General features: G+C 40.9%; 1 protein-coding gene across 1 annotated transcript in view; it reads left to right on the top strand.

Moving 5' to 3' along the window:
• ITGA8 (integrin subunit alpha 8) overlaps positions 1-13,119 on the top strand; it is a 170,758-nt gene that overhangs the window by 80,219 nt on the left and 77,420 nt on the right. Inside the window, exons 16-20 of the mRNA XM_024208854.3 lie at positions 4,429-4,484; positions 4,940-5,094; positions 7,337-7,474; positions 7,889-7,956; positions 8,729-8,876. Of these exons, the coding sequence (XP_024064622.1) occupies positions 4,429-4,484; positions 4,940-5,094; positions 7,337-7,474; positions 7,889-7,956; positions 8,729-8,876 (565 nt within the window). The remainder of the gene's footprint in view (positions 1-4,428; positions 4,485-4,939; positions 5,095-7,336; positions 7,475-7,888; positions 7,957-8,728; positions 8,877-13,119) is intronic.

The raw sequence follows: 13,119 nt of genomic DNA, 5'->3' as shown, positions 1-13,119 counted from the left end.
AGGTGAGCACATGGACCCCAACTGCAGGTGTAGGGGAGGGACGGAGAGGGTGTGCATAAGGCGAAGGCAGTTATGCTGCTGTATCCCTGGCTGTGTAGCCACTAGATCTGGTCAAACATTTTCCTCCAAGTTTCATTGATTATAAATGACTTTTGGGAGCAAAATGATAATTTTCTTGAAAAATGATCATCATTTGAAATTAAATTTTCTGTTTTTTCCAACAAAATTATTCTAAATGAAAATTTTTACTTGGGGGGAATAGAGAGACCAGGGGGGAAAAGAAAACAAAACTGACAAAATTCTCATTTAGAATCGTTTGAATTTGGTTTGTTTCATCAGAAACAGCTGCAAAAAATTTCAAACGAAACAGAAATTTTTCATTTTGTTTCAAAATTTTAATGGATAATAACTCCTGTTTTCAACCAACCCTAGTAGCCACATCTGTTGCCTACTGCATCAGTGTGTGGGGGGCAGGGTACAATCCATCTGACCGAGGGAGCAGGACCAAGGTGGAAGAGTTTGGGGGACAGACTCTAAACAGGTCATATTCTCTTCTCAGAAAGGCAATATTTTACCGTATGAAGACTATTGCTGCTTAGGGTTGCCAGGCATCCGGTTTTCAACCAGAATGTCCAGTCGAAAAGGGACCATGGCAGCTCCAGTCAGCACCGCTGACCGGGCTGTTAAAAGTCCAGTTGGTGGCACAGCAAGGCTAAGGCAGGCTCCCTGACTGCCCTGGATCCACGCAGCTCCCGGAAACAGCCAGCATGTCCATGGGGTCCCTAGGTGCAGGGGAGATTAGGGAAGCTCCACGGGCTGTCCCCGCCCCAAGCACTGGCTCCGCCGCTCCCATTGGCCAGGAACAGCAGCCAATGGGAGCTGCGGGGGTGGTGCCTGCGGGCGCGGGTAGTGCACAGAGCCATCTGGCTGCCCCGGTGCCTAGGAAATGGATGTGCCTAGGAGCTGGATGTGCCGGCCGCTTCCGGGAGCCGCAGAGAACCAGGGCAGTCAGGGAGCCTGCCTTAGCCCCGCTGTACTGCCGACCGGAAGCTGCCTGAGATAAGTGCCACCTGGCTGGAGCCCGAACCTGCACCCCATCCCCCCGCCCCAGGTCAAACCCCCTACTGCACCCTAACTCCCTCCCAGAGCCTGCACCCCCTACTGCACCCCAACCTCCAGCCCAGCCCTGAGTCCCATCTTGCACCCTAATTCTCTCCCAGAGCTCACACCCCAACTCCTTGCCCAAGCCCTGAGCCCCCTCCTGGAACCCGCACCCTCTCCCGCACCCCAACCTCCTCCCCCAGCCCTGAGCCCCCGCCCACACCCCAACCCCCTGCCCCAGCCCTGAGTCCACTCCCACATTCCAAACCCCTTGACCCCAGCCTGGAGCCCCCTCCTGCACCCAAACCTCTCATCCAGAGCCCACACCCCCAGCCAGAGCCCTCACCCCTCCTGTACCCCAACCCCCTGCCCCAGCCCAGTGAAAGTGAGTGGGGGTAGGGGACAGCGAGTAACAGAGGGAGGGGGGATGGAGTGGGTAGGAGCCGGGCCTCAGAGAAGGGGCGGGGCAAGGGTGTTGTGCAATTAGAAAGTTGGCAACCCTACTGCTGCTCTAAAGAGAGTAACATCCTCTCCACATGTTTCAAAGACAAGGCATCTGGGGCAGGAACCCATGGGCAGTGAGGCAATGGTGCTGGTTATGTTGTCTCAGCTGTGGGGAGCCCAGAAGTGGGGGGGGATCTTTGCATTCAGTTAGAGACTCCTGGGGCCTCTTGAATATGCTGTAGATCTCTGCTCAGCAGGGGTGCTGGAGGACCCAAACACTGCCTACTCCATAGTCTTACTGGCCCTATCTCTCAGAGGGGAGGTTGCAGTGGACTGACAGATCTGCAAAAGCTCTTCCATGTAAACATTCACCTCTTGGTCCTATTCTTCCTGGAAGGGAAGGATGAGCCTTGATTTTTATATAAGGGCAAACTAACTGATCTCAGTCATATGAAGATCTGCTGCGTTTATGAAAGCAGAGTAGGATCTTGGACTAAACCACAACGTTCCTAACCTATCTTTAACATATCATTGTAATTCTCAACTGTTCAAAATACATTAAAATTGTATTGTTTCAATAATTACTTTTTAATTCAAACTACAAACAGCATAATGTATTTTAAAGTCGTTTTATGTAAGTCCTGCTTTAAATATACGTACCATACACATTTCCTAATCTTAAAGGGACACCTTAATCTTAAATTTCACTTAATCTGAGTGACACGCATCACTTTGCAAAGATCCCCTCCACATCAGCCGTGTTGCGCTGTCCCTGGGTCAGCCAAGGAAGGGGATTTTGACTTGTGAAGGGGTTTCCCTTCTGCTGCAGGGCAAGAGTACACTGTGATGGATTTATACCCAGCACGCTGTCTGACACAGTAGCTTAGCTACACCACCAGGGGCATTGAGAGGGCAGAGTCAAGATTCTGCCTACTCCCTACAGCTCCCACCCACCTGAATGGGGAGGGGATACCCACTCCACAAAGTCTGATTCCTCTTACCTGTTGTGCAGATAGCTGCCACAGGGGTATAAGAGGGCACTTTGTACCTCCTTACTTTCCTGCACGGCTGCCCTAGCTGTGCCACAATTTGGCCTATAAAGGCTGATGACTAAATTCTTTGCATATCAGTTCAACAAAGTATATGTTCTCCATTTAATGCCCACTCTACGCTGTCCCATATATTTAGAAATGGTCAGTTATTCATCTCTAATTGGTAATTCTAGGAGAAATGTAAATAGGCCCAAATTTGCAGTTTTTCAGGGGAATTGGAATCAACACTTCTAATAGTCTCTGGAGCCTATGGTGAAGTCTTGCTTAATGGTATGAAGGAAATTGTTTGCCCTGAAGGAAGATGTTGAGTAAGGTCATGTGAGTTATATGAATCCCAGATGTGGCACATTTTTATTATACTTGTCAGAGGAAGCTGATACACAGTTACAATATGATTAGAGGTTATTTTAGAGGTAACATTACTAGTTTTGAGCTGACTACATGACTATGTTGGTACATACCATAACATTAGCGTAGTATTTAAAAGCAATGACCAGTTCAGAAATGTTTGGATTTTATCTAACTTGTGTCATTGTCTGACGTGAAATGTGCCAATTTTATAGTTCCGATGCTGACCGGGCTCTGTGTAGACTGATTGTAATAGTCTCTAAGAATCATTAGTAACTAGGGAGATTTTCAAGTTTTAATATCCCACCCTGCAACCCTTATTCAAATGAGTATTCCCATGACTAACTATGGGACTACGTGTGGGAGTATGGGTTTGCAGAATTGGGACTTTAGTATGTAGTGTCAAGTACTAGACATCAAGAGCATGTTACTAAAGATGGGTTTCCAGTGGTGTCTATTAGCAGGAAGTCAAGCCTTTCTAATAGCATTAACCTTGTTATAATGGTTTAACAGATCATCAGTGGTTATTTGTGAAAGCTTTTGAATGTAATTTCATTAAACATTTATATTTTGTATTGTGTAATAAAACATCTCTTTGTAAAATGAAACCTTTCCACAACCAGTAATAAATTTTATGGTTTCACCGTTACATATGTGGATTAGATAAAAATAATGGATTTATTAAGGAAAATACATACACTAGAATTTGCTAAAATAAAGTGCTGTCAGTCTCTATAGTTAGAGAAGGTCTTCTCTTTTAATTTTTCAGTATTAGTCAGGATCAGTGACATGACATGTAGAGAAAAGAAAGTGGGCAATTTTAAATATATAATTTAGGTGGCTATGTGTTGAAGTTTGTGCAGTATGATTATCTTTAATGACATGGATGTTGCTAGCCGTTATGTTGAGAACAGCGTTTGCCATGGGATTTGAAAAACGCACACCAGAAATAAAGCTATTAGCATACAGTTTCAATGCATTTATGTAATAAATAACAAACACTGAAAAATTAATTTCTCTGACCTTTTACTTTTAGGGCTTGACCTGATAGACAACTCCAGCAAAGTTTTAAATTGAAATGGAAAACTCTCTGGCCTGATCTCTAATTCCTTGTGCACTAAAAAAGTTCTGTTTAAGTATTTCCGTGAATTCCTGGCCCGCTGAAGTACATGGGAGTTTTAGTCATTGATTTCGGTGGAATCAGGATTTCATCCTTTGGGGTTTTTGGTGTGCAAGGAATACAGGATTGTGAGCTGGGTACATGCACAGATAGTTTTTTTAATTCCATCATAAGAAACTAAAAAAGGACTGTGTGTAGCTGCTTGATACAGAGCTAGTGAGACAGATTGCTGAATTGGTTCAGGACAGTGAACGCTCTGTAACAACTTTTGAGAAGGGGGAAAGGCGGTCTGAGAAATAATGGAATCAGTGACTCAGTACAAAGCTCTATCTGTTAATTATTTTTCTTTGTTGCTTTTTACAGTTTTACTGTAAAAGTCTGTGTGGCTTTTGAAGGTCAAAGTATTTCAGATAAGATAGGTAAGAAAGTTTTATATACCTATGAATTTATTTATGGCTCATTGATTTGAGTTGGATATTTTGACTGCATTCAAAGAATACAGCATTGGGTCCTTTATAAGTTAAGAAAATACTGCCTGTTTTTGTTTTGTTTATTTAAACTGAGCAAGGTTTATCCAATTGCCAAAATAAAAGCAAGAACTTGACTATTTTGTAATGCTTTTAAAAGAAAGAATCTTAGGAAATAGAAATTGTGTACAGTGCATGTTGACTGTGAAAATAAATTTACAAAGATTAATTCAAATTATACATATTCTGTACTTTGGATCAATGTCTAGTGTGCTGTAAACTAGCAACCCATTTTGAAATGTAGACTTTGATTTTTACTGGAAAGAGTTTGTTATTGACATTAGCTATAATTTTGTTCACCATTTTTTCTTTCCATGTTAAATGTTTAATTTACTTACATTCTCTAGCACTGCAAGCTGAATTGCAATTAGATTCATTGAAACAGAAAGGAGCTGTTAAAAGGACCCTCTTCTTTGATTACCATCAATCACATCATTTCTTCCCTATTGTGATAGAAAGACAGAAACAGCTCCATTGCCGGGACTTTGTTGTTTATCTTCGAGTAAGTTGTTTAACATATTCTTAGCTGTCATCTCATAGTTTTAGTATTATGGGAGGAATAAAATATAAGAACGTAAGAACATAAGAATGGCCGTACTGGGTCAGACCAAAGGTCCATCTAGCCCAGTATCCTGTCTACCAACAGTGGCCAATGCCAGGTGCCCCAGAGGGAGTGGACCTAACAGGCAATGATCAAGTGATCTCTCTCCTGCCATCCATCTCCATCCTCTGACAAACAGAGGCTAGGGACACCATTCCTTACCCATCCTGGCTAATAGCCATTAATGGACTTAACCACCATGAATTTATCCAGTTCTCTTTTAAACGCTGTTATAGTCCTCTCTCTCTCTCTCTATATATATATAGGAAAATGCCAGTCATGTTATTAATCTCAGAAATACGAATGATCAAAAAGTAAAGAGCACTTATCATGAACATTCTATAATCACAAAATTAAATGTGAGAAAGACCTATTAGGTCACCTTGTCCATTCCTTAGTCAATGAGATACACCTCTACCCCGATATAACGCTGTCCTCGGGAGCCAAAAAATCTTACCGCGTTATAGGTGAAACCGCGTTATATCAAACTTGCTTTGATCCACCGGAGCGTGCAGCCCCTCCCTCCCCCCGGAGAGCTGCTTTACTGTGTTATATCCGAATTCTTGTTATATCGGGTCGCGTTATATTGGGGTAGAGGTGTAGTTCCATACAAATCTTTTGTCCAGTTGAGTTCAAGGAATGGGACTTCCTGTGGGAGAGTAGTCCTCAGCCACATATGTTTTAATGTCAGGAAGTTTTTCCTGCAATTCTGCCTAAGTTTTCCCCTATCCTAAAGCATGCATATACTGTGTAAATCACTTATTCTATCTACGGTAAGCTAACTGCATTAAAATATTAAATTTAATGATCATTCACTTTTCAATATCTATTTCAAAGGGACTCCATCAAGCAGTTTAGGGCTAAAATGTAGGTTTTGTCAAATAAATATAATTAGATCTTGTAATTTTAATAGAAACATTTTCAGGAAGCAAGAAACAAAGTTATTTGGATGTAAACAGTGGCACAGCACACACTGATGATGTTCTAGTGCATGAGAACAAAACACTGAAACTCATTAGAAAATAACTATAAAGCAAAAAGACTTGGGTAAATCAGTTAAGCTCTTGGTGTCCCAGTTTCTTCAGCTATGAAACTAGGATAATAATGGTTACCCACCTTTATAAACCACTTTGAGATCTATGAAGGAAAAGTGGGACATAAGTGAAAAGTAATAATGATAATAGTGACTTATCCTCCCTTCATACAGTGAACCCCTCTTTTTCTTATTTGACAGATCTGGAGTCCTAAATAGCTAATATTAAGCATCTATCTGCTTAATCCACTTCCTCTGTGAAGGAAAAAGAAGTGAGGGTTATCAGTTGAGAGAGTCACCACATCCATTTTATTCAGAATCCTTGAAAGACCCATAGCAGCCTCATGGGCATATTTCCACCAAATCCCAGTAGCTAAGAAATATATGGAGCCCTCTGGAGTATTGCTTTAAACCTTTGTTCAACATAGCTGTCTAGTCTGAAGAGATAGTTTAGTAGAGCTGTCATTTAGTCTTTGTCTTCTCCTCAGACAACCTCCAGGATGACTACTGCTCCCCAATCTCCAAGAGTGGGGCTTTGTGGAGGTATATTTATGAAGGAGAAAAGATTAGTGTTGCTCACCTGTAGTTGGAACTGCTTAATACACTGTCTGGGTAGGCATTAAGGCCACCCTGGAAAGGCAGAGGAAGGTGAGGTGGGGACAAGAAGGGCTTTAGCAGTATATAAGGGACTGCATAGGCAATAAAGATGGTGGACTTTTACCAAGGCTGATGTGTATAAATCCTTGGTTATGGAACAAACCAACAATATTGCCTCCACAGATCCACACGTGCCCTCCCTCCATTCCTGCCAGGTGGTCAAGAACTGATGGGAGTTTTAGATACGGCCTCATTCTAGGCTACTGCTTTGAAAAAGTTCTGAGTCTACGCAGCTCAGCAAGCTACTTCCAGAGTGTGGGTCTGTGGAGGCAATGTGTTCTGAGAACACCAGTTACAGGTGAGTAACCTCGCTTTCCTAACTATACCACATAATCAAAAAATGTCTTCAAAGACGCTCTTCAAAGAATCATTGTTTTATTCCTTCAATAGAGACAAAACCCTGAATTTGAGTGAATTAAAGTGTTGTTTTTATTATGTGATTATCTTTCACAGGATGAAACAGAATTTCGAGATAAATTATCTCCAATCAGTGTTAGTTTGAATTACAGCTTGGATGAATCCACTTTTGTAGATGACCTAGCTGTGAAACCAATACTGAACTATTATCAAGAAAGCACTGTTAGGGAGCAGGTATGGACCTTGCATGCAATATGTTCTATATATAAACATATTATCCGTCGCATCTTTCTTAATATAGTGTATCATCGTGTTCACAGAAGTTATGCAACAAGGGTTTAATTAATTCAGAATATGTATTTCATGGGAATAGATTACAATGCATCTTTTAAAACTCTTCCAGAACTACTGTTGTGGTTGCATTGTAGAACATGTAAGCCCCAAGTTATAGTGGGAAAAATTTAAAAGATTCATATATTCATATCTTACAAACCATTACATACATAGTCATTGAGATTACTCATGAGGGTAAAGGCTTGCAGAAATAACCCCTTCATTTGTGGCATTGCTGGTAATAATCAAAACAAGGAAGTGAATTGATTTTTTTCAAGGAAAAACTCTAATACCACCGGTTCATGTTTTGAATAGGCTTACATTCTGGTGGATTGTGGAGAGGACAACATGTGCATTCCTGATTTGAAGCTTTCAGCTACACCGTAAGTTTAAACAAAAAAATATGTGTGCTATACCTAATAGAATACAGGTGGTCATTAAAACAGCTCAGAAGAAAATATAGACACTTCTAACTGCCTTAACTACTAGATGAAATGTGAAACTCAGGTCAGTTGCTGGCTATAGCAATGCCTTCTTACTGATGCCAAGTCCCAGGTTTGTTGGTGAATAAAATATTAGTCTGAAAAATTTTGCCCCGCTCTAGTTTCAGTGGATCTCAGGAGATGTGCTGGTTTTGGGGGCTGAAATCCTTTCTCATTCCATGGGGAAAAAGAGGCAGAGAGGGGAGCTGAAATCCCACTATACTTTTCTCCACTCCAAGGGTACAGTGCAACGGGGACCCTCATGAAGTTTAGTCTCCTACATCAGCTATTCCTGTGTAGGTAGGGTGCAATCAGGGCTTTGGAATTTAATACAACTTGCTTTCCATATTCTGTTGTAACTCACTTTGACTGTCCACAATGGCACATGTATTTGCCCTGACCCCTTCCTCACTGTTCTAGAGTACACTCCCTTTTTCACAATTTGCAAACCTGCTGTGGAGTTTCTCCGTGGGATTATTTTTGTGTTGGAAATTCTATGTCAAGTAGCTGGTTGTGCATAGAACTTGAAGGTAGGTATTTTAGAAAATTGCTACATTTTTGAGTATAGATGCTAGGAGAGCAAATGGATCATACAGGTTGATTAATTGTGCATGTTTATAATCCAATTAATTATGTATTTTCAAAGTTCATGATCAGATGTATGTTTTTATAGAGATAAATATCAACTAATCATTGGAGAAGAAAATTGTGTCATGCTCGTAATAAACCCACGGAATGATGGGGAAGGAGCCTATGAAGCTGAGCTTCATATAAAGATCCCACCTGAAGCAGATTACACAGGTGTTGAACGAAACCACAAGGTAATCATATTGGGGTGTTCTGTGTTTAAAGAAAAAAGACTGGCACAGAGTTAAAGCACCCTGTGTATTCTAGCTAGGGTTAGATAACAGATTGGTGGCTTTAATCAAAAAAGTAGTACAAATCTTTTAAAATGTGTATTTATATTCAGATCAGTTGTTTTATTTTAGGCTATGTCTACACTTATGGTGGTGTATATGGTCCATACACTGCACCCCTCCCAACAAGGGTATAAATAGACGGTGAGGCACTGCTAAGCACAGTTGCCAACTTTCACGCGGTAAATAAGCACCCTGACTTTCACAATAAGCCAAAAATCAAGCTAATCCCATTTCAAAACAAGGCCAAAACAAGCCAATCCCTCAGAACCCCCAACGCCCTATGTGACTAGATCCCCCGGCGTGCAGTCTGGGACTGTGGTGGGGCCACTTGCACCCCTGACTCTCTCCCCCTTGCCCCTGACTGCCTCCCCTTTGCCGCTGCTTGCCAGGAGCCGATCAAAAAAAAGAAGCAACAAGGTACAACAAGCTACAAGCCAAAAACTAGCCAACAAGCAACTCACTAGCCAATTAAGCCAAAAACAACCCCAATTTCTGCGTTTTTTTCCCACGGGTTTGGCATGTCTGTTGCTAAGCCGAGTGGAGTAAAGACATGCCAGAACCTTAGGGTATGTACCCTTCATGGCTCTCCAAATGCCCAAGCAGTGTCTTCCATGGCGACACTGCTAAAAACAGTGTAGTGTCCCACGGCCTCCCAGCACAAGGAAAGGCTCCAGAAGTGGGGAGGCAGTGGGGAAAAGCTCCAGCAGCTCCCCACTGCTGGAGCCTTTCCCTGCAGCAGGGAGCTGCTGGAGCCTTGTCCCATCACAGGGAAAGTCTCCAGTAGCAGGGAGAGCTCTGGCAGGGGGAAGGCAGAGGGGAAAGGATCTGGGCACAACATGCTTTTCACTGTGGCATGTAGTTACATGTATCCTACACGTGGCTGCCAGTATAGACAAGGCCTTATACATAGGCCAAGAAGCATGAAATCATAGGATTTGATAATGTTTAGACAGAGGCTATTTAAAGAAGCTTGTCCTTAAGCCCCACCCCAACCATTTGTTTTTTTAAACAGATCTCACTTATTCACTGCTGGACAGTAAGGTTATATCACCTCATCTGCACATAAATCTCTTAAACTATCGCACCATCAACTTTTTTTTTTCTGAATGTTTGGAATGTGACACACAGAAAGGCCCTGGGAATCAGAGGGGGAGTTAATTTCCTTGCAAGAGACAAATGTTGTTAATTGAGTTGAAAGTAATCTGCAATGTATTTCTTGATTCTTCTTCTGTCAATCTACTTTACTGATGGACTGAAAGTTGCAATAGGATAAACCCAGTTAAAAGAACTGATGAGAAGGAAAGTGAAGATGTTATTGAAGATTATATTGTTAGAAATTAAAGAGAACTCCACCCCTCAAGTGCACTTAAAAATAACTTCCCTGACTCCTTGCTTCTCAGTGTATTTTTCTTCTCCTGCTCTCTCACAGTAACTCTAGCTTTGCTGTTTGATGTACAGGAAAGAAGCTGTATTTATCATAATCTCGCTGGGTTATTTTACTCTGTTGGTCTCAAGAAGCAATAGACCATTCTTCCTGACATATGTGGTGGGGGGAGGGGATGTTGTTCCTAAACACTCTGAAGTTAATCAGAATCTTTCCATTTACTTCAATGGACTTTGGATTGGGTCCTGGAGAGGCGAGAGTCTTCTAATTAGAAATGGCAGGGAAAAAATTCCCCCAAAAAACTTTAGATGAAAAATGCCCTTTTTATCAAAATGTTATCAAAATCTTTCAGGTTTTCGTTACAAAAAAAATTAACCTCTAACCCCCCAAAATGGTTTGTTTTCAACTACTGTAAAATGAATTATTTTAGATCAAAAGTTTTCATTTTCTTTGATTTTTTTTTTGTGGGAAATAAAATACATTTCACGACCAGCTCTGCTTCTGAATGCTGATACAGACTTAATGAGGCTATCTTAAATTTTCCATACATTTGCACTCCCATGTTCTGTGCACTAGAGCAGACTGATTAACCTTTCATTCACATCTCTTAATGTCAGCCCTTATTCAGACAGAGGGATTGCTATTTATGTTCTTTTTAAAAAAATATCAGAACATTAGTCCTAGTGTGTTCATAATTCTTAGGCAGCATTACATTGTGTATAGCAGATTTAGTTTTTGTAAACTTTTCATATAGTACTGAAAGCTAACCAATGACGTCTATTGATTTTAGAACTGTAAAAGAAGTATACTATTCAAAACTTTATTGTTGAGTTTAATACAAATAAAAACCTAGAAAACACAACCCAAAGTGTCTGTGCAACAAAGAAATTCATACTGTACTATTTGCCCATGTTATAAAATATGCATGTGGTATTTAATAAGAAATGGACTGTTCTCTATCTTCAGCCCGTTTTCTGTGCTACCACAGTTGTTCAAAGCTGTTGAAGTCCTGACAAAGATGAATACAGAATCTCTGTCATTTAAAAAAACAAATTGAAATGAAAAAATGAATGGATTAAAACATGCATCCTGTAAATCCTAATGTTCCTTTACACCCTTTCCTCTACATTCCCATTGCACTCTACCTCTCTGTCATTATAGAAAGAGGAAGTTTGCCAAGAAGAGAAGTATTTACAACCATTTTTATCATCTTATTCCCAAAATGGCCTTACTTTCAGGTACATTAGGTTCATATGTTTAAAGGCTGATCCAATACAAATGCTGAAAGTATAAAAGAGTGCTTACAGTTGATTCTATTCATGAATAGAGTTTAAGTATCTTAACATGATGGATAAGCCTCTGGCTTGCCTTGCACAGGGCTAACTTTCAGCATATCTGGCTTTATCAAAACAACTTGCAGTGTGACACCCAAGATACACTCAGGTATGGAAACATAAGTCTCTTGGTTTGTAACCATGGGTGAAATCCTGGACCCGTTGAAGTTAATGGGGGTTTTGCCATTGGCTTCAGCAGGGTCAGGATTTCACCCTATGTCTCCATAAGTGTTTGTACCACACCTAGCACAATGAAGCCTTGATTCTGATTGGAACTCTGGGCACTGCTGTAATATAAATAATCAGAAGTTCCACAGTAATTTCAGCAAAGTTCTTTAGATTTGTGATGGCACCAGTTGCCATCATGCCATTAGCCCTCTGCACCCAAGATTCCTCAGTGGCACTTCACTATATCAAAGGCAGTGGCCCTCTCCATGTCTATAATCAGTATTGTCCCTATATAACTGGCCTTCCTGTAACAGGGCAGAGACAATATGCTCCTCAAAACCAGTCCCAATGTAACAGTGGGATACAGTTCAGTTTAGATAAAACAAGTGGACCAAATTTATCCCTTTTACTTATTTATACACACTTTGGATACAGCAAAAGAGAAAAGAAGAAAAAGGAAAACACAGAAGAGTTTTAGGTTCAAAGTCTTCTCTCAGTTACTCCAGCATAAACCCAGATGTGTGATATTACTCCAATTTGCTCTGTAGTTACTCTGGCTTAACTGAAAGATGTCCCTTGAATGTTACCTGTCTGATATGTCTATGGAAAGATTCTTTTGGCTGTTCTATAAACTTTAGCTATTCAAGGAAAATGATAAAGCAATAATATTACTTTACAGGGCCCACAATGAATAAACTGTTCCGACTCCGCTGCATAGGAGGCACCATTGAGTGTGCTATGTCTGTATTGTTACTGTGTTGTTACCTCAGGCTCTGATTCTGCATCACCTTGTACTTTGTGTAGCCAAATCAGAATGGTAGTTCTTTGCACTGGTGTACATGACTATGAAAGTGCAACCCAGTGGAGAATCAGCCCCTTATCCCCTAGCTGTAGATTGATGCTCTTCTTAATCTTTAGGTGTAAAAGTCAAAAGATACCATTTGTTTTCTTTGTTTTCACTACATATATTGATTCTTCCTTAAGTTGCCAATTGATTAATGAAATACAGTATGATCAACCCTATTATTAGTAGCAGTAATTTAGATTGTGGTAGCATCTGGGAGCCCCAATCACCGACCGTAACCGCATTGTGCTAGGCATTGCAAACAGAACAAAAAGACAGTCCCTGCCCTGAAAAACTTATCACACTGATCTTGGATGGCAGAATAAGCACAGGTTTCAGAGTAGCAACCGTGTTAGTCTGTATCCGCAAAAAGAACAGGAGTACTTGTGGCACCTTAGAGACTAACAAATTTAT

This window comes from Terrapene carolina, unplaced genomic scaffold (assembly GCF_002925995.2).
Source record: "Terrapene carolina triunguis isolate 2854851 unplaced genomic scaffold, T_m_triunguis-2.0 Scaffold84, whole genome shotgun sequence".
Taxonomy (NCBI): domain Eukaryota; kingdom Metazoa; phylum Chordata; order Testudines; family Emydidae; genus Terrapene; species Terrapene triunguis.
Note: the sequence above shows the minus strand (reverse complement) of the source record. Positions and strands in the feature narration are given on the sequence as shown.